At 31.3% G+C, this 23,210-nt stretch overlaps 6 protein-coding genes and 1 long non-coding RNA gene across 14 annotated transcripts; 3 read left to right on the top strand and 4 right to left on the bottom strand.

The window, feature by feature from the left end:
• Nucleotides 1–61: 61 nt before the first annotated feature.
• DNApol-alpha73 (DNA polymerase alpha subunit B) lies at nt 62–7,471 on the bottom strand. 6 transcript variants are annotated; one of them, XM_076536364.1, is made up of 7 exons: nt 7,311–7,471; nt 6,806–7,025; nt 6,653–6,701; nt 2,154–2,254; nt 1,264–2,058; nt 705–920; nt 62–647 (listed from the first exon to the last, which is right to left on the bottom strand). In XM_076536364.1, exons 1-7 carry the CDS (start codon nt 7,387–7,389, stop codon nt 329–331), a joined length of 1,779 nt encoding a protein of 592 aa, XP_076392479.1. In that variant the 5' UTR covers nt 7,390–7,471; the 3' UTR covers nt 62–328. The 6 variants fall into 6 exon arrangements, with proteins under 6 accessions (XP_076392479.1, XP_076392480.1, XP_003707369.2 ...); XM_076536365.1 differs by having other exon boundaries at nt 2,154–2,251; nt 7,311–7,469; XM_003707321.3 differs by having other exon boundaries at nt 1,264–2,061; nt 7,311–7,466.
• LOC143265256 (uncharacterized) lies at nt 4,677–6,658 on the top strand. 2 transcript variants are annotated; one of them, XR_013039625.1, is made up of 3 exons: nt 4,677–5,357; nt 5,945–6,059; nt 6,333–6,658. It is a non-coding gene; the product is annotated as an uncharacterized LOC143265256 (long non-coding RNA). The 2 variants fall into 2 exon arrangements; XR_013039624.1 differs by having other exon boundaries at nt 4,677–6,059.
• A 1,114-nt stretch (nt 7,472–8,585) lies between the features above and the next one.
• DppIII (dipeptidyl peptidase 3) lies at nt 8,586–11,441 on the bottom strand. The gene is made up of 4 exons (XM_003707320.3): nt 11,202–11,441; nt 10,675–10,972; nt 8,849–10,586; nt 8,586–8,768 (listed from the first exon to the last, which is right to left on the bottom strand). The coding sequence occupies exons 1-4, from the start codon at nt 11,372–11,374 to the stop codon at nt 8,617–8,619; spliced, it is 2,361 nt and encodes a 786-aa protein (XP_003707368.2). The 5' UTR covers nt 11,375–11,441; the 3' UTR covers nt 8,586–8,616.
• A 331-nt stretch (nt 11,442–11,772) lies between these two features.
• LOC100880094 (DNA repair protein RAD51 homolog A) lies at nt 11,773–13,918 on the bottom strand. The gene is made up of 3 exons (XM_012294529.2): nt 13,777–13,918; nt 13,047–13,158; nt 11,773–12,909 (listed from the first exon to the last, which is right to left on the bottom strand). The coding sequence occupies exons 2-3, from the start codon at nt 13,134–13,136 to the stop codon at nt 11,974–11,976; spliced, it is 1,026 nt and encodes a 341-aa protein (XP_012149919.1). The 5' UTR covers nt 13,137–13,158; nt 13,777–13,918; the 3' UTR covers nt 11,773–11,973.
• A 26-nt stretch (nt 13,919–13,944) lies between these two features.
• On the top strand, nt 13,945–20,119 carry LOC100879541 (N-acylneuraminate-9-phosphatase). The gene is made up of 3 exons (XM_012294532.2): nt 13,945–14,282; nt 18,837–19,320; nt 19,455–20,119. The coding sequence occupies exons 1-3, from the start codon at nt 14,163–14,165 to the stop codon at nt 19,640–19,642; spliced, it is 792 nt and encodes a 263-aa protein (XP_012149922.1). The 5' UTR covers nt 13,945–14,162; the 3' UTR covers nt 19,643–20,119.
• On the top strand, nt 14,722–18,190 carry Neurochondrin (neurochondrin). Its single transcript, XM_012294531.2, has one exon. It carries the CDS (start codon nt 15,335–15,337, stop codon nt 17,570–17,572), a length of 2,238 nt encoding a protein of 745 aa, XP_012149921.1. The 5' UTR covers nt 14,722–15,334; the 3' UTR covers nt 17,573–18,190.
• Nucleotides 20,120–20,721: 602 nt separating the features above from the next.
• LOC100881033 (uncharacterized) lies at nt 20,722–23,172 on the bottom strand. Of its 2 annotated transcripts, none has more exons than XM_076536367.1 (6): nt 22,930–23,172; nt 22,598–22,833; nt 22,042–22,286; nt 21,645–21,939; nt 21,189–21,566; nt 20,722–20,877 (listed from the first exon to the last, which is right to left on the bottom strand). In XM_076536367.1, exons 1-6 carry the CDS (start codon nt 22,970–22,972, stop codon nt 20,728–20,730), a joined length of 1,347 nt encoding a protein of 448 aa, XP_076392482.1. In that variant the 5' UTR covers nt 22,973–23,172; the 3' UTR covers nt 20,722–20,727. The 2 variants fall into 2 exon arrangements, with proteins under 2 accessions (XP_076392482.1, XP_003707367.1); XM_003707319.3 differs by having other exon boundaries at nt 22,042–22,328; nt 22,930–23,168.
• Between the last annotated feature and the right edge of the window lie 38 nt (nt 23,173–23,210).

Below are 23,210 nucleotides of genomic sequence, written 5' to 3'. Positions count from 1 at the left end.
CGTACATGAAATAAAAAAACAAATACAAGTTTTCCAAGATTCAAAAACTACAAAACACGAGTCATGTAACAATCTGTTTTTATTTACGTTATTAGTTTCCTACGAATCTAGCGATGCAAGATTCGTCGAATCTACGGATACAGTAATCAAGGAATACTCTGACATTTAAATATACATACATAGAAGGATCGTTGATCTAGCTCCATCCAGGAGTACACAACAGAAATACTTCACTGTTAAACAAAATATTTCTTACAAACCTGTAATTGATATATATTCATTTTAACATTCCAATGTTTAAAATAGTTTTTTTCCCGTAATAAAACGATCAGACTTTTGCGATCTCGCAAGATACATTGTTTGGATTCCACTTGCCATTATCTATCGGTCGTATATACAATTTAGCATAGGTGTACTTTTGTAGTCTTTCAGGATTCAAAATGAGAGATTCGTTAATTGGTTTACAATAGTATTTAATATCAGAAGGTAAAATCATGATATGCGGTTGACGTTTAAAGCAAGCATATTTTTTCAAAAGCGTCGAATCGCAATTCAAACCCGAAGGAGCTGGATGTAAAGGATAAAACGTCGCCTGAGACAATACGTGATCGGCTAAACGACCTACTCTATCCATTCCCGACATGTTCCTAAAAATATCTTAGGTTAAAATTAATTTTACGTATTTTAATTATTAGCACACTTACGATACTTCATGCTGTCCGAGATGTCTGAGAACATCCACAGAAGTGATCCCGATTTTTAAACCTTCCACGCTTATGATACATGGATCTGGCATAGAGTAAACGTTCGCCATATTTGATCCGATTCTGTGTGTATTTAGAATAAATTCTGGTGTTGGATAAACCGGATCATGATGCACATCACGATTGGAAGGTACCAATACAACATGAGTATCCTTTCTACGTTAAAATAAACTTGTCACTAATAATTTGTGAAAACTTAATGAAATATAAAAATGTGGACGTAACTAAGTTGTCGATCGACAGTGAAGCAGCATTTATTTTAATGTAAATTTCAGTGTATTACTTCAAACGGATTTTCAATTCATTTTCGTATACGAAATATATATGTATATATTCATAAAAATTGTGAAATCAGAAAACCGAGATGATGAAGTTAATAATAAAAACATACAGAACGTACAAACGTTTTCTTAAAGATAATTCTTTTCTCAGAGGGAAGAGGTGAGAGAAGAAATATTCCTGTTGGCTACGTCCACTATAAAAATAAGAAACAACGTACCCCTGCAAGCATTGTGTAATTCTTGCTAAGATTTTATCAAAAAATTCTTGATAAGTATCTTTCAGAGTACACTTTTTTATTTCAGGATGCGTGTATTCTATAAAAGGTCCAACCAATATCAAAACATTCGGTTCTTCTTCCGAAACACGTTCCATAAGATCCCATAATGGTTGATAGTTCAAATTATTAGAAGCCGTGAACGGGCCAACGGCAACATATATTCTTAAATCTTTCAATAAGTTTGGTACACTGGCTAACGGTGCATGACCCTTGACAAATAATTCTTTTACTACTAAAGTGTTTCCACTTGTGTTTATAGCTTCCACTGCCAGTATTTGACCCGGAAAAACCGAGTAATATTTAATACCACTAAGATCTAAGCGCATGACAGGAGCGTTCTTTTCGCCTTTACATCTTTTACAGCCTTCCAACATCACAATTTTATTCTCAACCGATTTATCGAACATGGTCAATATTTTACCCCACGTTCTAAACGGTGTTTGACTCATGGATGCAACATTTCTCACATAACGTACATTAGGCTTGGTAGATCCCATTGTCTCGTTCCAAATATGGCACAGTCGTTCGCCAAAATTTAAACAGTTAATAGTTAGAACAGTCGCTTGTGTAGAAAGCATTTCAAACATGTATACCACATCTTTAGGTATATGGGGATGATGCGCTTTAACAATGGATATATCCTGTTGGATTTGCTTACTCCAAGACTTCACATCTGGACCAAAAAGCAATAGAACTTTGCCTCTGATAGCTGAACTTGGCGCACGATTAGGTACGCTTCTGGAAATAAATATAAAATGATTATTATACGCGATGAAATTGTATTTTATTATTCTACTTCCACAAACAATAATTTTAAACAAATTGCTTACACGTTGGTAGTATAAGTCGATGGCGTAAACACTTGATCCACTGCTCGAATTTTAGTATCATTCTCATGTTCCGCCGTCGGACTCCTTACTCGCTTATTCTGCTTGAAAAAAAGTACAGAGAATAAAATATACGATATTAATGAAATAAATTCTGCGACAAGTACGACATCGACGTATTTATTATTCGTATAAAATTTACAATATATACCGAGAGAAGAACAGACCACCGTAGACGAGTATGTATCTAGTCACGAAACAAAGTAAAACGTGCACCACATTCATACTCGTCTATGGAATTATCTGTTTGATATCGCTCCCGGTCATATGATTAATTATTTGAAACGGTACACGTTTTCGCGCCAACACAGAGAAGATCATTTTCATAACCTTCCTAACGAGATTGCGATGCTTAAACCCAAACGTGCTTAATGAGTGGGGATCTAGTCACAATTTGATCATATGTGCACTAGACCTTCACTCATTTGGCAAATCCAGGAAATAATTCTCGTTTTCCTCGTGTATACGCTCTTGTATATGTTGTCGGATATTTCGATCATCGATTGTTTAAGTAAATAAACGGTAAACAATCGATTTGAAACTCATAACATTACGCAGTAAAGAAAAGTAAGTAGTTACATGGCAGACATGTGTTCAAGAGCCAAGATAACGAGAAGGGTTAATTGTTGTTAACCTGACCGTTCGTGGCACTTGCTTTATTACGTATTATTTCAATCAAGTTCAGGCTATTTCTTATAGTTTGCGTTCGATGCTCTTATATTAAGGTTAAAACCAATTTTCTTTGCGTTAACTTCTCGGTACGTTTTCGAAATTTCAGAACATTGAGTCCTTCGGTATTTGAAATTTAGAGGGAATGGATCGCGAAAAAAGCTACCATCTTCGAAAGTAGTTTAACAATTCTGTATAATATTAGAATATTAAGAAATTTCCTAAGAAAAAGAAGACGTTAATCAATTGATGTTAAACTGTAATTGCAGAATATGGGTTATATAAACGGAATACTGTTACACATTAAGAGATACAAACTCATTCGAACGATACTTGCTGTACCAGATTGTGTAAAACTTTAGGTCGATCACCGAGAGCTGTCCTCTTTCCCCCTCCCATCCTGGTGAATACACACAGAGACAGGAGACTATTTCTCCTTCTATCCCTCTCTCCGCAAACTATCCGCCCCTGGCAATCTTTCGCCCCACTGTTTCGCAGAGATACCGTGGGAAATAACGTGAAGCTTTTACCAGATACAGTTGTAGCACGCCACAAAATCTCTTGCTATTCTATTCACTTTTGAACACGAGAATCCGGTTTTCTTTTTGTTTATAGGTATTTCAAATTTCTCACTTACCGCGTGGAACGAAAGAACACGCAAACGAGTACAAAATTAGAGCAAAGAGAGGAAGGAGATCGGACTGTCAGTTGTTGGTCAATTGTACTTAATTGGTAGATGTGAGCAACTCCCTAAGGAACCGATCTTTCAAGCCTGTACTACTTAAGAAAGCTAAAATTCTATAATAATTTAATAACTTAATAATACGTTAAACATCAAGGCAATAAGCTATTTCTTTTTTTTCTTTTATTTCTTCTTAAAGATCGTTAATATTGTCAATAGTAGTATTAAAAATAGTTATAGGTAATTATGAGTGGTATTAGATCCAGATTTGAAACATGTTAACAATTCGGATAATGTTGAAACTCACGTCGATCACAACGAATCGTATTTAAAATACAATAAGCGCGAACGGATTATTCGTGCACAGCATGTACATATACGCATAATAAGTATATAAAAAGAAATTTAAGAAGAGACAAAAATAAGAAAGAAGCTGATCATATAATGCCTTAAATTTATTCAAGAGCAAAAGTTACTTTTCAAGAAAAGTTCATAAAACACAAAAAAAGACTAAAAGTTACTCGCGGCATCGAAAGAAAACATGCGACGTAGTCGCAGCAACAGGTTGTAGAGCGACGCGACGCTCAGGACTCGACGAACGGTCGACGACATTCGCATGCGCGCACACAGCTATACGAAAGATCTTCCTTTTTTCATGCCTTTCTCGTACATATACACAATACTATTCTCTTGTTATACACGCAAATCGTGTATCAACGCACGGACAAGGTTATCCGTAAAGTTTCCTAATATTAGTAAATACATTTATCACGCGTTCCTTATAATAGTATCCGATGATAAATCGAATAAGAAATATGGAAGAAACAAATTTATTTTGTCTCTAGTAAAATTGATCTAACGTAACACAATAGGAACAGAGCAAAACAGAATAGAACAGATTAAAACAAAAGATATGGACAATTTAAACAAACAATAATAGGTAGAGTAGAAACAGCAACAGGTCGTTGCAATGCAAAGCGCTCTTACGATTGGCGGAATGACTTTCGAGTATGAAATACACTCGAACCAAATTCCATAATGGCCGACGCTTCGACTCGACCGTTTTAAAGATCGAATGCACATCATTCACTCGATGCGATACTATTAAAAATCATTTGCTTACTTCACAACGACAGAATATCCACGGTTAACGGCTTACGAGTACAGAATATAAAATCCACACGAGAGGCCGGCGAATCACTGAATAATACACTCCGAATCCGCGTGACGCGCTGACAGTCGGTGGCGTCGTTGACTCGACGCCATCGAGATATTCAAGTATTTAATTATTTTTTAAAAATACAATTAATAATTAAATTCACACAAACGATTAAACGAACAACTATGAAATAAATATTAATATAACGTACAAATTATACGTAAAGGGACAACGAAGAAATAATGCTTTGTTCGTAAAAGATCTAAAGCACGCGCGCATCAGGATGATAATGGAGTCTGGGTCCTTGAAAACTGAAATCGTACCCTTTGAAGAAATCTGGTCAGCTCTCTTTAGATGGGAAGAATCCCTCTCTACCCGATACGAACAGGCATACTATCCTTTTTCTACCAATAGCAATGAATTCCCCTCCACGAAAGTGTCCTTTGTAAGAGAGTGGGAAGGAACGAAAGAGGGGATAATGGCGGCGATCTACCTGGACGATTTTTGTGGCGGGAATTACGGTGCCCCGACAAGATCCTATACACGACGACGTTTCATCTCAGAATAAGAAACCACCTGCCGGGAAATAGCATTGGAAATTTCACTTCGTATCGTAACTGTTCGCCGTCAATAGCAAGTATAACGTATAACATAGTATTTTTATTTTGTATCTAGTAACCATCTGTACTGATTTTGTCACTATGACATAAGATTTTTAAGTACTCGTACTGATTACTTGATTTCTTAATTTCGATTTAAATAAAATGCACAACTGTTAAACACGTATTTGAAAATTTTCAAATTTAAAAGTATACAAGCTTAAAACACTTCAAATTTTAAACATGAATTTTTCTCTTCCTTTAAAGAAGTATATTCCATAATTTCGCAGAATTATTACAGTTCGAGTATTCCGTATGCATGTTGAATTGATTTTTTAGATTATTTAAAGAAATCATTATTTTTTATTCATTAAATATTTTTTTAAAAATGTTTCGAAGCAAAATCTAAAAATTGTAAGAACACGTATAAATTTATACTATCCAGAATAAATAATTCTATGTTAATAAATATAATTTGTGTAATTTTTTCAACGGGAAATTAGCAATACGATGTATTTGTGTGTTGCTTTACGATGTTATTAAATAAGCTTCCAAATTGTTCCGTAATTTGTTATTAGAGTTTTCTGTTGTACAAAGTTCAATTTTATTAAGAATAAATCTACAGGTAAATCTTACGTCATTGCTACTATAGACCACAAATCGACCATAAAGAATGCGAGACAGTGTTGCCAATGCGATGTATATCATTGCAATGCCAAGGTTGAGGTTTGACATAAAAGGTATCTTTCTATTAATATAATGCAACACGATTTTAGAAAATTCTTATGTCGATTATTTAAACTTAATAATTTTTATGATTATTTACGAAAAATTCGTACGCAGATGTTATACGATATTGTAGATGCAAGCATTATTGTTTATCTAAAATTACCATTTCTTTGTAAAATTTTAAATTGTAAAAAACAGTTATGTATAAAAATTCCGTGTTGCGCGAATTTTAATTGCAATGTTTATAAAAACTAATTTTATAAATCTGGCAACAATGGTGAAAGACGATTACAGGGATGAAGATTTCCCCCCACCTCTCTTAAAGGAAGGAAGGAAGAAAGGAAGGAAGGAAGAAAGAAAAAAGGAAGAAAGAGAGAAAAAAAGAAAACAAGGAAGACAGGAACAAAATTTGAAATCATCGAAGTAGCCGTGCACGAACGACAATATGTACGTTTCGACGAAAAATACAAAAGGTTTACGCGATTTTGTTTAATCTAACTTGTATATAGGAACAAAGAAATATAAAATAAGGTTGTATTCGCTATTTTTGTATATAAAAGAGTGCCAATTGATAAAACAAAAATCAAATAAAATAAAAACTTACCTTTGATGTAGAACATTCTCCAGTGGTATATATATCCAAAACATTGTTACTATTATGATAATATGTATCAAATACATGTAAAGAAAATATGTAGAAATAAAATAAATTCAATTTTGTTACATCAAACTTTTATAAGAATATGTTAAAGGATACGTAATTTCTTGATTAATTCTTACATTATCTTGCGTATCAAATGTTGTAGTTGTTTTCATATTACACAGATCTTTCTTGTTTTTTTGTAGTTCCTCTTTTTCCATTTTATTAAGATCATCAATTGTTGGATTAATATCTAAAGAATGTGGAACTGCATATGCAACCCATAAATCCACAAATGTTTCTTCCTCCATGTCATATGTTCGACAAAGTTGAAGACCTGGTTAAAAACATTTTTGTAAATAGCTACTGACTTAAAACAATACAACGTATTAGGGTAGAATTATAAAATATAAGTATTATTAATTTTTTAAATATGTATTATATTTATAACTGTATATATATATCAATGTAAATAGCTATCAAAAGTTATCAGGCATAAGAAATATGTTTAAATAGATGAATTCTTATAATGACTTCTGATTAACAATATAAATCAATAGATATATAAACATTACAAATATTATTAAATTAATTTTACGTTGTAGATTAACATATAACTTACATTTTTCAACAACCAATTCATGTGGAACATCACAACCTAAATTACAGAAACACGAAATTAACGACTCTTCCGACACCATTTTGCTACGTCAACTACGTTCTCAGGTTTTTCCCGCCAATCCAACAAGTAAAAGAACATGCGCAATGCATCCGCTACTGTTCGCTTCTGCGCATAGTATATAAAATATATTTTACGAATGAAATAGTAATTAACGCACTCTGCGAGAGAATACTTGAACTATATAATAACAATTGACTTTGAAGTGCAAACTGTTGTACAAAGAAGTAGAGATAATACATATACGAGGGAAATAAAAGATACATATTTGGGAATCCTATCTTTTTTATTCCAATTGTTATTCCAAATGAAGTACTATCACCGACGATATGTAAAAATTAATCTTGCTCTTATGCTCTGTTTCACAAGAAAATACAAAAAAACTATTATCGATGATTTATATATGTCCCTAGCCTAGAGAGATTCCTATACCCGAACGTGATACTTCTCTACAGTTTGCTTGTATTATGATCATATACATGGTGAAAAAAAAATAATCGAACAGTGAAAATTGACGATAATAATGTGATAAATATACAAAGTAAAAAACTATTATACCTCAATTTTTTAATATCTTCGTAAAATGTGTAAATATTAAACAAAAAGTATTTCGCCTCATTGACGAGATATATTGTCACCACAAAATTAAAAAACATAGAACACTTTGACTGCTAAGTATATATATTCGATGTAACGATAATCGTAATAACGCATGCGCATTACCATAAATTCTAACGTGGATAGAATTAAAAGCGTAAACTTGCGTAGAAACAACGAATTCTCGATATCTGATTGTTAAATTTTTTTCATGGAATGTTGTGTGTAATAATGTATAATAATATATGTTTATGCATGATTTTAGATATAAGTACGTAGTGTATGCATATACATGCATTCATGCTATAAGAATAAAATGTTTGAATGCGTATTTTAAGAACTCCAGATCATTGTACTCCTACACCCATATTTAAATTAATTTGTATGGAATTTATATCACATAAATGTAAAGAACGTATTTTTATATGTAAAAAAAGTAAATTTATTATTTGCAACATTTTTATGCCTTTAAAGTAAATGAAAATAATATATCAGTAACTTTTGGTAAAATATGTATGCTTTCATACATATATTACTTGTATATAACACACGTGCACAGCACGCATATATGCACCATACATACAAAATAAAAAGAAAAAAAAAATGACACAAAAATGTATATACAGCTTCATTAAGTATTTATATTAGATAACTAATAATTTTCAAGTACAAAATGTTGTTGATCCTTTTTCCAAAGCTCAATAAGAATTTCTGAGGTGTTCGGAGAAGGAAATCTTTCTATCCAAGATTGTATCAATCCGTCAAAATTGGGATTGTAACATTTTAGTTGTACTTCATTTGTATCTGTTGGTATCATAATTTAGTTAGTACAAAAATAAGACTTAAGATAATAAAATCTTACTATCAATAGCCATAATTATTACCTTTTATAAATGTATTAGATTGTACAAATATTTTACGTGGCTCTTTATGAGCTAATATAATGTCCCTCCAACGTGCCCATGGGTAAGGTCCTGTTTCAGGTACATCACTGTATTTTTCATACATTTCTTTGGCAGCTTCAATGTCACCTGTGCTTTTATAAACTTGTAATTTAGTTAAGAACTTTCCAATTGCTTCTTTACCAACGGTGAAAATTTTAGATCTATCAACCGTTAACAATAGATTCTTTCCAGGCTCAGATTCTACGATGCTAACAAAATTATTGCCAGCTTCTATACAGACTCTAAGTAAAACATATCGTGCTTGAGAATGAGCTTGTAACCATTTCTTTGTAGATGGTTGATACATTTCTAAGGCTTTTGCACAACCAGTCCAAAGTAGGGATAACCAATTTACATATATTATATCATCTGTTACAGGACCTTCATGTCCAAAAATGTTCAGTATTTCTTTCTCTAAAGATAAGTAAAGTCCAACTGCTTCAGCTCTACATTCTTCATAAGAAGATCCCATTGCACCAAACTTTGAATCATATGTTTCACCCGGCAAAAAAAATTTATTTATTAACTCTCCAGTTAAAGGATTTTTCATTTTTCCATTATTAAAATTATATGAACCAGATTCTAGTTGCCTTAATAATTTTCCTGTTCCATGACCAAGAAGTTCATGCAAACCAACTTGTACTTCAAAACTTGCAACTCTATAAGTATTCATCAAAGTTTGATCATGTTCGGATAAGAACGGTATTACATCTAACTTCATATTTGCTGGAATTACATTACCCAAAGAAACATTTTTAAATCCCTCGGATTGCCTAATTTCATCGTAATTTGGAATATTTATACCCGCGGGGATACCTGATCCTGAGAATGTTAAAACATCTAAAGAAGTAAAATCAGGTCTTAAGAATTCATCTTTTTCAAAGTCTTTCCCCCAAGGCAATTTTAGTATAAATTTTTCTGCATTAGCTACCAATGTAGCAAATTTTTTAGACATTTCCTTGTTTACCATAGCTACAAAACCTTCGAATTCTCCACTCTGCCCTGCAGGATCTCTATAAGTCTCAATAAAACCTATATATGTCTCTACAACTGGTCCTTTATTCTTGATCCAAAAACGAGAACCATCTTTATGATCTTGTAAAGATCCTGTTTTAAAATGTTCTATGTATTTGTTTAGCATATTTTTTTCAATTTCATTTGAAGCATACTCTTTCGCCTTCTGGAGATTGTCAACAACTGGAATCAAAAGTTTGCTGTAATCTCCTCTGGTAATTTTGTATTTAGCATTTTTAAAAATTTCTTCTGATAATGTAATGCACGGATCATCATGTGTCTCGATAGAAGCTAATCTGATTTCATAGGTATCTATATCATTCGTGGTCTTAAAACATCTTGCATTATAGGATTCCAATCCTTTCTTCTGCTTAAACTCATTAACCAATTCAGCATCTTTCTCTGTGCAATTAGCAGAAAAATAAGTAGTGACACCCTTTTCACCTAGTCCCAATGATTTCAATTTTTCATTTATATTATATATTATATTTTTAATTTTACTCCAAATTTCTTCAATATCTTTAGGATTATTCCTATAAGCCTTTGAACTTTTTATCAAAGTTTCAAATTTATCTTTGGATATGTTAGGAATTATTTTACTATCACCAAAAGATTTGTAGTTACCAGCATTGGCAAAAATTCCACAAGAATATACTAAAAAAGCCTTAAAAAAAATATAGCACAATTTTATTAGTATTTTAAATACGTACTTTAAAAGATTAAAATATAATATTTATTACAATTTAACTTACAGTAAATTCATCTTCATTAATACCAACATCGAATGCAGATTTTTTCAATTCATCTATTGTTTCAGTTATAAAAATTTTATGTAACAGAGCGAATATTAATGGTGATTCTGGAGAAGTTTGTACAAACACAATTAGACCACCATGCCATGCAGCCTGACTTAAATAATGTGCATATAATTTTTCATTTTTCGTTAAAGCGTTAAATGCAGTTTCACATTCTAAAGAAATTATTGGTTGATTGTTTGGTAAAGTAAATAACGAAATATCGTCACTCATTTTTGTACATAAAAGTCTTACACTGAAATATAAAATTATAATTATAATTACGACTCGATATACTAAATTATAATAATCAATTTTTACGTATATAAATGCACTATTATTTAGCGAATAAAGTTACGAAACGGATTTAAAGTTAACGCGTTTTCTAATAAATATTAGTAAATAAACAAGATCAAAATTTCTTTTATGCTTATGTGTACGTTATCTATATTGTGTAGTTTCTTGTCACACGGCACATAACCCACCTCAAAACAAAATTTATTTCCGTGTATTTAATTTTATTACTTGTATACCAATATTTATTAATATTTCTTTTCCTAAAATTAACATTGAACGAAAAAGATCGTAACGCACAGTAAAATTGTTTTTTAACAATAATCGGTTGTCGATAAAGTCGCCACGTATGCAAATAAAACATTTTAATTTGCAAAAGTACTAAATAATTTTATATTTTTTCGTTTAAATAGTTAATTAAATTATTATTTATGATTAGGACGATATTTTTGTCATACATTAATTCAGTACATAAATTTTTAAAACATCAGATCAATTACCAAAATTTCCTAGATAATCTAGTCTTTATCTACATAGTGTGATATAGTTTGTAACTATGTAGGTAAAACTACACAGTTTCCATTCATTATGTATTATAATACAAAATCATTTCTTATTAATGAAATTTAGTAATAATAATAACAACGTATTTGTAGAATCGCAAAAGAACAAATTAATTTATATTCTGTTTTTTTTGCAATGTGAAATTTTACATAAAAATTTAAAACAGTAGTTACAAATTTGCATTTATTGTACACTTAATTCTTCTCATTAGTTTTATTTCATTTCATTAGTTAATTTCATTACATAATAATCCTAAACTAAATAGTATTTATTGCTTATTCAATACTTTTGTGTAATAAAACAAGTTACTTAAAATATTATGTAAAATTACAAAAATAAATTTATGTTTCATGGAATATTTAACAGCTGTTTCTTTACCCTTTATAAATAAAAAACATGTTATTCTTTAACATCTCCAATCCCATCTGCATTTATAGCAAACATCGCTTCGCTTTCAGGTAAACAGGGTGAATCATAAATTTTGCATATCCTAGTTTCTCCCCTTCCTTTACGTAAATATAATCTTGTTGTACTCGAGTGTGCTATAATATTACCACCAATCGGTTTCTTTTGATCACCACCAAACATACTAGCTGCACCATCAACTTGTGCTACAACTTGATTGGTTATAACAACAGCAACACCATGTTCGTCGGCTATCCTCAATAGCATTCTAAGAAACCTAGCTAAATGTGTTTGTCTTGCAGATAATTCTCCTCTTCCAGAGTAATCAGTCCTGTATAAACTAGTTGCACTATCGACTATTAATAAGGCATATCTGGATTCTGTCATCATAGCACTAGCCTGAATTAGCAATTTAGTTTGATGATCTGTATTATAAGCTCTAGCACATGCTACATTATCCAATACAGAATCCCCTGCAATCTTATACCTTTCTGCAACAGCGATTAATCTTTCAGGTCTAAAAGTTCCTTCTGTATCTATATAAAGACATTTTCCTTCTGCACCGCCCATGTCTATAGGTAACTGACAATTGACTGCAAGCGTATGACACAACTGAGTTTTTCCTGACCTAAATTCACCAAAAATTTCTGTGATAGAACCAGTCTCTATACCCCCTCCTAATAATCTATCTAATTCACTGGAACCAGTAGTCACGAAAACGATATTTGATCGAGTCTGATGAATTTCAGTGGCGCTTTTAAAACCCATTACAACCAGTTTCGAAGCTTCTTGTAAAATCTTATCTGCTTTAACTTCACTGATGCCTTTAATGGCGAGTAAATGTTTTTTGGGAGCATAAGCTACAGCTTCTACTGTGTAGTAACCAGCTTCCTCTAATTTTTTTATATCTCCTGCCGTTATTCCATTTCCCTAAATGAAAGAAAAAGTATTTACAAAGTATGTAACAGTATATTTCTGGATTTATCAATATAAGGTACGAAAACTGCTTCATAAAATTATTGAGATTGCAATGAAAACACGTAATACAGGTTAAAGAGTAAACTTACTTCAAGAGTTTTTATTAATTTCGCTTGTGGATTATATTCCTCGAATTCTTCATCTCCTTGAAGAGTAGCTGTGGTTGCTGTAGCTAACATTTTCTAATACGATGTAATCAATCTTGAATAAAAAATATTTTATTGTAAACAAATGGAAAGACGGATTCAAAGCAAGCATTAACTTTGCGCCAAAATATTATAACATCATCGTCAGTAAAACAACCTTAAATTATATTATGTATGTTTTTTATTACTTTAATATGAACGATACATAAATTTATAGATTTTATATGTATATATAAAACAATATTTAAATTCGAAAAAGTTATTAAATATACAATATAAATGTTTTCATTAGATCTTTCTTTCACTTTACTTATTATCAATAATCCTGAATATGTCAGAATTATTGATTGTCTTTGATATATTTTATATTCGATACATTATTAGTTAATATAAAAATGAACAATTTTATATTTATCCCTCTAATACACAAATTTAAACTTGTTTCTAACTCAGTCGATAACGTTAAAATTATTTATATTATGTAAGGCACGTACATACGTGCATATGTATAGAAACATAAACAAGATACAGAGTATATCATTCAATATATTTTTTAATCCTCGGTTGTAATAATAACAATAATAATAATAATACGTATACTAGCTACTACTCATAAGTATAGAACATAATTTTCTGCATTTGTATGCACATATGAATATGTATGCATATATACCTTATCGTACATTTGCCTAACTGACGCGCGTTTAATGCACGATACTTAGAAAGTACAACGTCTAAATATATATCTCGCCCATAGCGGCAGTGTAAAAACTGAATCGCGTATTTATCGACCCCGTACATATCATACGTTTCTATCAAAGATGTCTCTTCGTTCGCTGGTCAGAAGAAAATCAGAGAAGGGAAAAGGTCAGAAACGAAGGGTACCTATTAGGTCGAGACAAGACGAATGTAATTCGTTGTGACGTCTGACTATTTAAGATAATTATACATCCCTCCCTAAAGTGTTCTTATAAGGGAGTTATTATATGAACATCACATGTTTTATGCACGATTCTTCATTGGAACACCGTTGGACCAACTTATAACCTTTCAATAACAATGGCGACTTTGCATAAGAAGCACCTTTGTCCGTCAAACCTAGCTATAAACGCCGTGTTTTTTGATTTGGACAACACTCTCATCGAGACTAGAAAAGGCGATAATCAAACTTGTCGAAAGGTACGCTAAGATATTTAAAATATTATTCATGTTAAGAAACGTACGTGTACGCGTACATATAAACGGTTAGTATTAATCAAAGTACTTAAAACTGTATGTATGTATATTCGTATATGCGCGTTGGTTCCTGGAGAGTGCGCGGAACTAATTGAATTTTCGTTTTGAAAACCCGAAAGATTTGAAAGGTCACTCGGTCAATAATTTATTTATTTATTTAATCGTTCATTCATATTTTATATTTAATTTCTATATCTTTCTAAAAATTCGATTGATTATATTTACATCTATTTTCTGATTTCCGTTTAAATACGAAGATCGTACGAAAATAGAAACCTCTGTGTAATACGAGCCGACTCCCTGATATAGAGCTTTCTCTCGGCGGGTTATTTTTGACCGACTCTACTTGTACTGTCCAGACGACCGACATAACAGAAAAAGCGTGTAAGCACGTTACTAAAGGTTTTCACGTTCTTAAGATACCAGTAGAGCGTACAGTGCATTTGTACTTCAGTAATATGTGCATAGTGCCTCGCGCAAAAAAAGGTTATGCTGATCGTGACAAAAATACGTGTATATTAAGATAGCCTCTTTTCTATAAAATTCTATTAATTGAAGTTGTCGTAAATATTTTTTGTTATTGTTCCTTTTAGTTTCGATAGTAGGAATATCGTAAACAATTAACTGATAGTATATGTAATGTATTTTACGTTGCCAATGAAAGAAATTATACGGCATAGTTAACCTCGTATCGATGATAATCTGTACGTGAGTGATAATGCACGCATGTTTGTGGAAAACGTTCGTAGCGGTGCAACTTTATTTTGGTCACACTAAGTGAGTGTGTCAAAGGGCAAGGCTAGTTTTAAGAGATTTGGTCTGGCAGTACTGCCAGTTGGCTTTTAGCCGTGACACGTGAAAGTTAAACATCTTTTGAAAAATAACCAATGTCTGATTCTAGTTAATTAGACAAGAAAACCAATATTGTGAAAATAGTTGTGAAACATAACAGAAGAATATTTCATTTTTACGTAGTATTTGAATTAACTGCAACAATGAGTATACCGGAGGGTGTGAAAAAGTGCTTAGCAATTTTGAAATCTGTTGAAACTGATTCAGAAAAATTTGCTGCATTATTCATGGTTACAAAATTAGTGGACAGTAAGGAATGCACGGCAATGGTTAAGAAACTGTTGTTCGAAGCAATTGGAACGAAATTCTTAAAAAAGTTATTATCTACTCAAGCAGTTCCTGTGGATTGTCCTCCACAAGTATATAAATCTGTAGTGTTATCTATACTTTCTGCATTTTGTCAAGAACCAGAATTGGCTTCTCATCCTGATATGATTGCTCATGTGCCTGCTTTGCTTGAAATTATTTCTCAAGCTGATGAAGATGCAGATGATGATATGTTAATTATCGTCAGCGAAGCTTATACATGCTTGCAAAATATTGCACAATATCCCCCTGGTCAAAAGGCTTTACTTGAACAGAAAGCAATTCCAAAAATGTGTGATATCTATTCAGAAAAGAGTTTCGAAACGGATCATGCGTTAAATATTTTAGTTTCATTAGTTGGAAGATTAGGCCCAGAAGCATGGGATGCAGCAGATACAGCACCATTTCATGCTATTATGAATAAAATTGCATTAGATTTTGAAACAGATCATACAGAAAGAAAATTTCAATTATGCACCATTTTACAAGCTTTATTAATGTCTTGTAGAAAAGATATTAGCGTGACTGCTAAGGATGAGTCTTGGCCTATAAGCATCCATAAAGCTTTATATGACATTCTTGCATCAAAAATAGGCAAAAATCAACGTGATCCAGCCTTAAAACTTGCATCAGTAATGTTAGATTTATTAGGCGCAGAATGGACCTTATCAGACAAAGAGAAACCAAAAGTGTTCTTTTTACTATTAATTCAGTTAGCATCTATAGAAGTAAGGATGCAAATGGAAGGGAAACAGCTTAAAACTGTTATGACAAATGCAGATTTAATTACATCTTGTTTCGTTATTCTTGAAATTTCTCTGGCGTACATTACAAATGATCAATTGGATTTGGAGCAGAAGGAAAAGCAGTCGCTTTATACAGCTCTTAAGGGAGCCTTTGCTGCAATTATAGGGTTACTAACGTCAGTTTCCAAAATGAAAGAATTAACTGATATCAAAGAACGAGTATTTATCTGTGCTGTAGTAAGAGTATTAGCAGCATGGCTTGCCCAGGAAACAACTGCTATGCGTCCACAAGTGTACGCAGTTCTACCTTATATTTTAACTGTAGCCAATGATACTTTTTATGCTTACCGAAATCGGAAATTAGCAGAGAAAGCAAAAGCAAACGCCAAAAACAAAAATGATGAAGGACCGTCATCCGTTGAACCGGTTACATATGATCCTTTAAGCGAGATCGATTTATTAAGACTTTTATTACCAGCTTTATGCTACCTAGCTGTAGAAGAAGATGCTAGAAAGATATTAATCAAACACAAACAAGAAGAGGTCTTGTTTGAATGTTTATCTTATCACTGGACAATTGTTCATTACAAAAAACCACCAGTTCCTAAATGGGAAAGATTAAAAGCATTGAAAGAGCCAGAAAAAGAAGAAGATTTGGAATTGCATATGTCTGAAGCAATAAAAGATTCAAGAACGGCCATGGTTTCTGTATGCAATGTTTTAATGAATATTACTGTCTTAGAAGCAAAATTAGTTGAAGAGTCGCCAACATTTATTTCATTATTAAAATTTATATTTAATAATCTCCCGGAGCTTAAACAAATTGTAGAAAATTTAGTATTGCATGGTCATCTTGTGGTTTTAGGATTATTGCTATTAAAACAACAAGCAAAACGTATTAAGAAGAATGACTTTTCTATATGTCGATATATTCAAGCTACTATAAGATTCTTATGGGATGCGTATATAATCGATGAAAGTAATGATCCGACTGAACTCGTTGTTGCTATGTCATATAAAGAACGATGGATGGAACTTATGGAATTGTGGTTTCTTGGAATGCAAACAATGGCTGGAGTTTTACAAGTTATACCTTGGCTAGCACAATTTACTCTTGAATCAGGTTGGGCCGAAGAAATTATTGAAACTCTGAAAAAAGTGAAAATAGGAAGCCTTCAACCAAATGTAAAATCTGCCTTTGAAGATCTATTATGTCATTTAGTGAAAGCAGATGAAAATATTGCTTCTGTTTTAAAGAAACGTGGAGCTTTAACTGTGTGCAGAAATCATCGCATGATGGAACTTGGAAAACATCTTTTTGGAGATTAAAACCAATACACAGAATTCAATTAATTTTAAATGAAAGAATTATATATCGATAGTATAATACGTCACTTTGTATATTAACGGATTTTTATTGTATTCTTATGTTATTAAACAATAGAGTCTTATGCAAAAACATATTACACGTGCTTCATAGGTTTGATAGAAGATATTTAAAAAATTAGAGAAAATAATTTTGTCTTAAAATACACTTTACTCAGATAGGGTGCATTAATCTTTAATAAGTCTCATTCAAAAACTAACATTTTGTGTTACCAAAATAACATGTTCTATTTACATATTTGTAAAATTACGTGCATACGATTATAGTTCTGATGTATATTTAGGTAGCAATCATGACTGGAAATAGTTTTTTGGCAAACCAAGAAATTACTCAATATTTTTACAGAGTACGTAGTTTCTGAAACTTAAATATTAAAATATACGCAAGAACTAAATATTTTTACATTTTATACTAAATTATAGACTACTAAAAACTGATACAATTCAGATGTTACTTATAATTAATAGTTTCAAAGTGTATATAATTTTAAAAAATGTTTATGTATATCGAATGATTTTGTAAAATAATATGGTCTTTCTATTAAATCGTTTTTTAAAGTATTTTCTTTTTCAAATTATTACCTACCTTTTTAAATATTATTAGCTTTTCATGCATTGAAAATAAAATATTGCAGCAGACGGATCGTTAAATTGTATCAAAATTTAAATGATGTCTTCAACACAGAACTTGAAACGATAAATGCTGTGAATGTTAACATCCAAAAACCATTTAACTAAGGTTTCTCAGGGTTCAACTAATATAAGTTTGTCGTTGGCACAACTGATTTTGTTGTGATTACAGCAACGACCGCGGGTGCCACTTCGAGTGTCCACTAATCGGCTCGAGTATTTCAATGAATCAATGCATTTTCTAGGTAATCATTAAAAACTGAATTAAGTGACCTAAACTCCTAACTGATCGTTTGTATTCTTCCTCCTTAAAATTTGGTTACATCACAATCCACATTCAATAAACGTTTTGTCATCTTTGACTTGTAAACTGATTCTTTAAAGGATTCTATCGATATCAATGTTTTTCCTTGAACAGGATATAATATGTTAGTACGTATTATGTTGAATGTGGAAATCAGTTTCATTTTCCTCTAGAATGTACTTTGTATTTTGTTCATTATTTTGTAATATCGCTTGGCTTGTGTATTATAATATGAACAGATATTAATAGGTGGTATTCTACCTTTATCTACAGTTGGCTGAGGAACTAACACAAGAGTATGGTATTCCTGAAGATGTATCTGTTAAGATCACAACAACATACTTGAAACTATTTAGAAAATGTCCTGATAATATGATTAATACTTTGGATACTTGGCGCACAATTTTATGGACTAAAGCACTTGGAGAAAAATATTCATACCTGGCAAAACAAGTTTATGAACGATGGTTGTATCTACGATATTATTATCTAATGTTGTCGTCGGATGTAATTTCAATGCTTCGTCAATTGAGAATAAAATACCTCATTGGTTTGATTACGAACGGCCCTTCTAATGCTCAATGGGAAAAAATACATAAGCTTTCGCTTGAACAGTATTTTGACATCATTCTAGTTTCTGGTGATTTACCATGGGAGAAGCCAGAAAGAGAAATATTTCGTAAAGCATGTCGATTTTTAAATGTAAAACCTGATAGTTGCATAATGGTTGGCGATAAACTGGAAACTGACATTTTAGGTATTATATTCTTCTTATTATATTATCTACAGATTATTAAAATATATTTAAACATTTTTTATTTACTCGATGTAAACAATAATTTGTATAGCCAGAAATTTGATTTAACTTAAAAAAAAATTTCTTTTAATTAGGCGGAATTGAAGCAGGTCTAAAAGGTACAATTTGGATTCCAACAGTGGATAAATCACGTTTGTCGAAAGAAGATCCACAACCAGATTTTACTGTAAGACACGTGACAGATGTCTTAGCTATTTTAAATAGAGGTCCTAATGCTCCAGAACTTGAAGATTCTTCTTCAAATGCATCTGATGGTAGCTGATAAAGAATGAACTAAGTCATTATAGAATGTCATAGTTGCTCAGGATGAAATTTCTGTCTCGAAACTTAATTTCTTTCTAATTAACTTTTGCTATAGCTACTACCATTGTAGCATGTAACTTAATTAATTTGCATGCTTTTAAAATAATTCAAAAACACTTCATAACGATATTTCTGATTGATTTGATATAGAATAGAAGTAGATGAAGTTATTAACTGAAAAATAGTAAACAATTACTTACATTGCATTTGAATCTAGAAATGTGGTTCTGTATATTTCTAAGTTGAGAAATAATGTTTTTATTTTTTTATGATATGTGTAAGATTAAATTTATACCTTTTGGAAGGCAACTACAAATTATACCTTTTTTTATGTTTCTCTCTCTCTCTCTCTCTCTCTCTCTCTCTCTCTCTCTCTCTCTCTCTCTCTCTCTCTCTCTCTCTCTCTCTCTCTCTCTCTCTCTCTCTCTCTCTCTCTCTCTCTCTCTCTCTCTCTTTCTTCTTTTTTTTAGTATTTAATGAAATTTTATAATAAATTTTCATTTTTATAGTTTGTTTATAACCAATTGTGAAGTTGGTTAGAACTTTAAAAAGAAAAAGAAACGCAATTCGTACATAAAGTGACTAAGTAAATTTAAACTTACATAGTAATAAGAAGAGAGTTTAATATTGATAACGAAAAGTTCTAGTTTTGCAGCTCGTGTACAATATATACTACGCACATAAAATGTAATAGTTTCTGTGTAATTTGAAAAAGATGTTGTAAAAATATCTATACATATGTTCATAGATCATAGAATGTATAATTAATATGTAAATAATATTGTAATTTTTTAAAACATACTGTAACTATCTTTGTACATTGTAAGATATATTTTTTCATCATATATTTTATTGTTACTGGAATGTAGTATATACAAATGACAATGTAAAAAAAAGGTATAGTGAAAAGAATGATATAATATCTATTTCTATTAATAAACAAGATGTAATAAACGAAGTTGTTCTTATACTTAGTAAAAGAAGCGGTGAAACATTTTGAAACGTGTCAAATATTTTTCATTATTTAATTTATGCAAATCATTTTTATTCTACTTGTATGTTTTTATTTTCTTGCATTATAAGGTCGGAAGTTGTACAACTTTTTTCTCGTCCGTCTATTTTATTCGAATTTGAATTAGATTGATTGCGATGAAATCTTGTATATTCGTACGATCGATTTTCTTTTGTTTGATGCTAAAAAAAATGTACATTCCATGAATTAAAAAATAAATATTATTAATTATTCTGCATAAATAGGAATGTGCAAACATATCCGATATTTCGGGTTCACGCTGGAGCGAACAAACAGAGGACCCTCAAGTAATCCGATTATATTCGTGTGAAGTTGGAAATCTCGTAATATTTATAAGTTTAAACATATTTATATGATTCGTAAATGCGATCGGATTAACGGAAGGTCCGTATGGCTTTTCCAACCGAATCTGACCAGATAATTTGACAAACATTCGATTATTCGCGCATCTTTAATTATGATAAATACGCACCGGTAATAACGCATCTTTGCTTTTATAAAATAGTTCTTTCCAAATTTGTTGAGCTTGTTTAGGGTCAATGTTGGCTTCTACCAACGACGTAAGGACATCTTCTTCCGTTATAACTAATTGGGGATTAGCGTCTATTAATACAACTGATTTCCTACGAGCAGTTTTTGATTCTTGCACAACTTCATTCTCCTCCCCGTATGATCTTAATCTTTCGTACAACTTGTTTTCATTTAGAATTTTCGGCGGTGTAGGTGGTCGTATTTCAGAAATATTCAATAATTGTTGAGTACGAATAAGATCTTCTAATTCTTCGTCATCCGAATCGTCGGACACGTTCAAAGCAACTTTTAACTGATATACTTCGTACAACATTTTATTCTATTTAAAGATAAATGTAGATTATTAAAGATAAACGCGATAAATGTAAATTGTAAAAAAAATATTCTAAATCTTGACCTTGTCTAGAACATGTTTATTTTGCTCTAAATGTTTCTTAAATACTTCTTGTAATTCCTTATCAGTGTAGAGACCTTTGTGCATTATTTCCCGTGTAATGTCGTATACAAATTTTGCATATTTAATATCCTCATTTTGTTTACATTTTCTCTGATTACTGGTCATGTTAGCAGACTCTTGTGCGTTTTCGTAATTTTCATAACTTCTCGATGTACTTCCTGTCGATGAAAAACGACTGACCTCTTGCGTTATAAAATCAGAGGCAGATTGATAAACTATTGAATGATCACTGAATCTATGTTTATTTCCGAGTTAACAGAGTACGAATAATAAGCACCTGAAACTGAATTAAACTTAAAACAGGAAACAAATTTGTCTACCGTAAAATTCGTCTCACCTGTTTTCCGAATAATCTTTGATTTTTGTTGGATATTTTACATTTATAGGTTTAAATATTTTATTATAACTAGATCGTGTAAAAGATCGCTGTTTTATGTTTTCATTGCTTGACGATATATCTGACCCAAGTTTATTTGACTTGAATATGGACGTGTCGGGGCAAATTACGTGATTACGTAGTCTCGATTCCGAACAAATTACATCGTCATTGTAATAGCCGGTGATATACTTCTGATCTTCACGCTGGCATACATATCTCGATTTGTAATACATTTTTAAAAAGTCCTGTTCGTTAATTGAAGATATATCATTAAAGATTTTTTATTATTATAGTAGAGATTCCTGAACTTTTGCTGATCGAAATCCACTTTCGAAATTATTTACAAAGCATACATATATTAAAAGTAGAAAATGACCGAATGAAAAATATTATAACTCACGATTTACGGATAGATCGTCTTCTACATTTTAGAAATCATTGCATTATTAGATGAGTTTAATTAAATTAAAAATTTTCAATAAATTTCTATAAGTAAGTTGTGAGAGTATATTACCGCTGGATGATGCAGGGTATCATATGCTAATCTATCAATTACGTCATTTGTAATTTTTGTTCTTGCACATCCTGGTTTATAATCAATGCTTTTGCATGACTGTTTTCTTTTATAGATATAATTCTTATTTTTAGCATCTACGACACATTTTGCTAATAAAATACGTCGTAAGTGGGAACTCATGGAATTATATGCCGTTAACTGTTCAAAATAATTTTGTCCATTTTGATTGTAAGCTAAATTCGAAATTTGTGACAAAAAAAAAATTTAGTATATTTTAAAATATCGATATTTAATCGAGTCGAAAAATAATTAAAAATAGTGTTTCATACCGGTGCTTTTCAGATTAACTTCACTCCTGTTACATCTCGTCATTTCTTCGAATACTTTATTATTACCTATATAATACTGTTTATTTATATTGTATGTTTCCCTTGATGTTCATTACGTGAAATTTTTTAACAGTTCACCAAAAATTTGGAATAATAGAGAAAAAGAATGATAAAAATTTATTATCTTATTTTAAACCGATGCTATGACGCTTTGTAAGATGTTTATATTTACACATAGACGTTTTACTTTAGGTTGCTAAGCAACAATATATTTTGAATTC

Source organism: Megachile rotundata, chromosome 10, assembly GCF_050947335.1.
Source record: "Megachile rotundata isolate GNS110a chromosome 10, iyMegRotu1, whole genome shotgun sequence".
NCBI classification, from domain to species: domain Eukaryota; kingdom Metazoa; phylum Arthropoda; class Insecta; order Hymenoptera; family Megachilidae; genus Megachile; species Megachile rotundata.
This window is presented reverse-complemented; position numbering and strand designations above follow the sequence as displayed.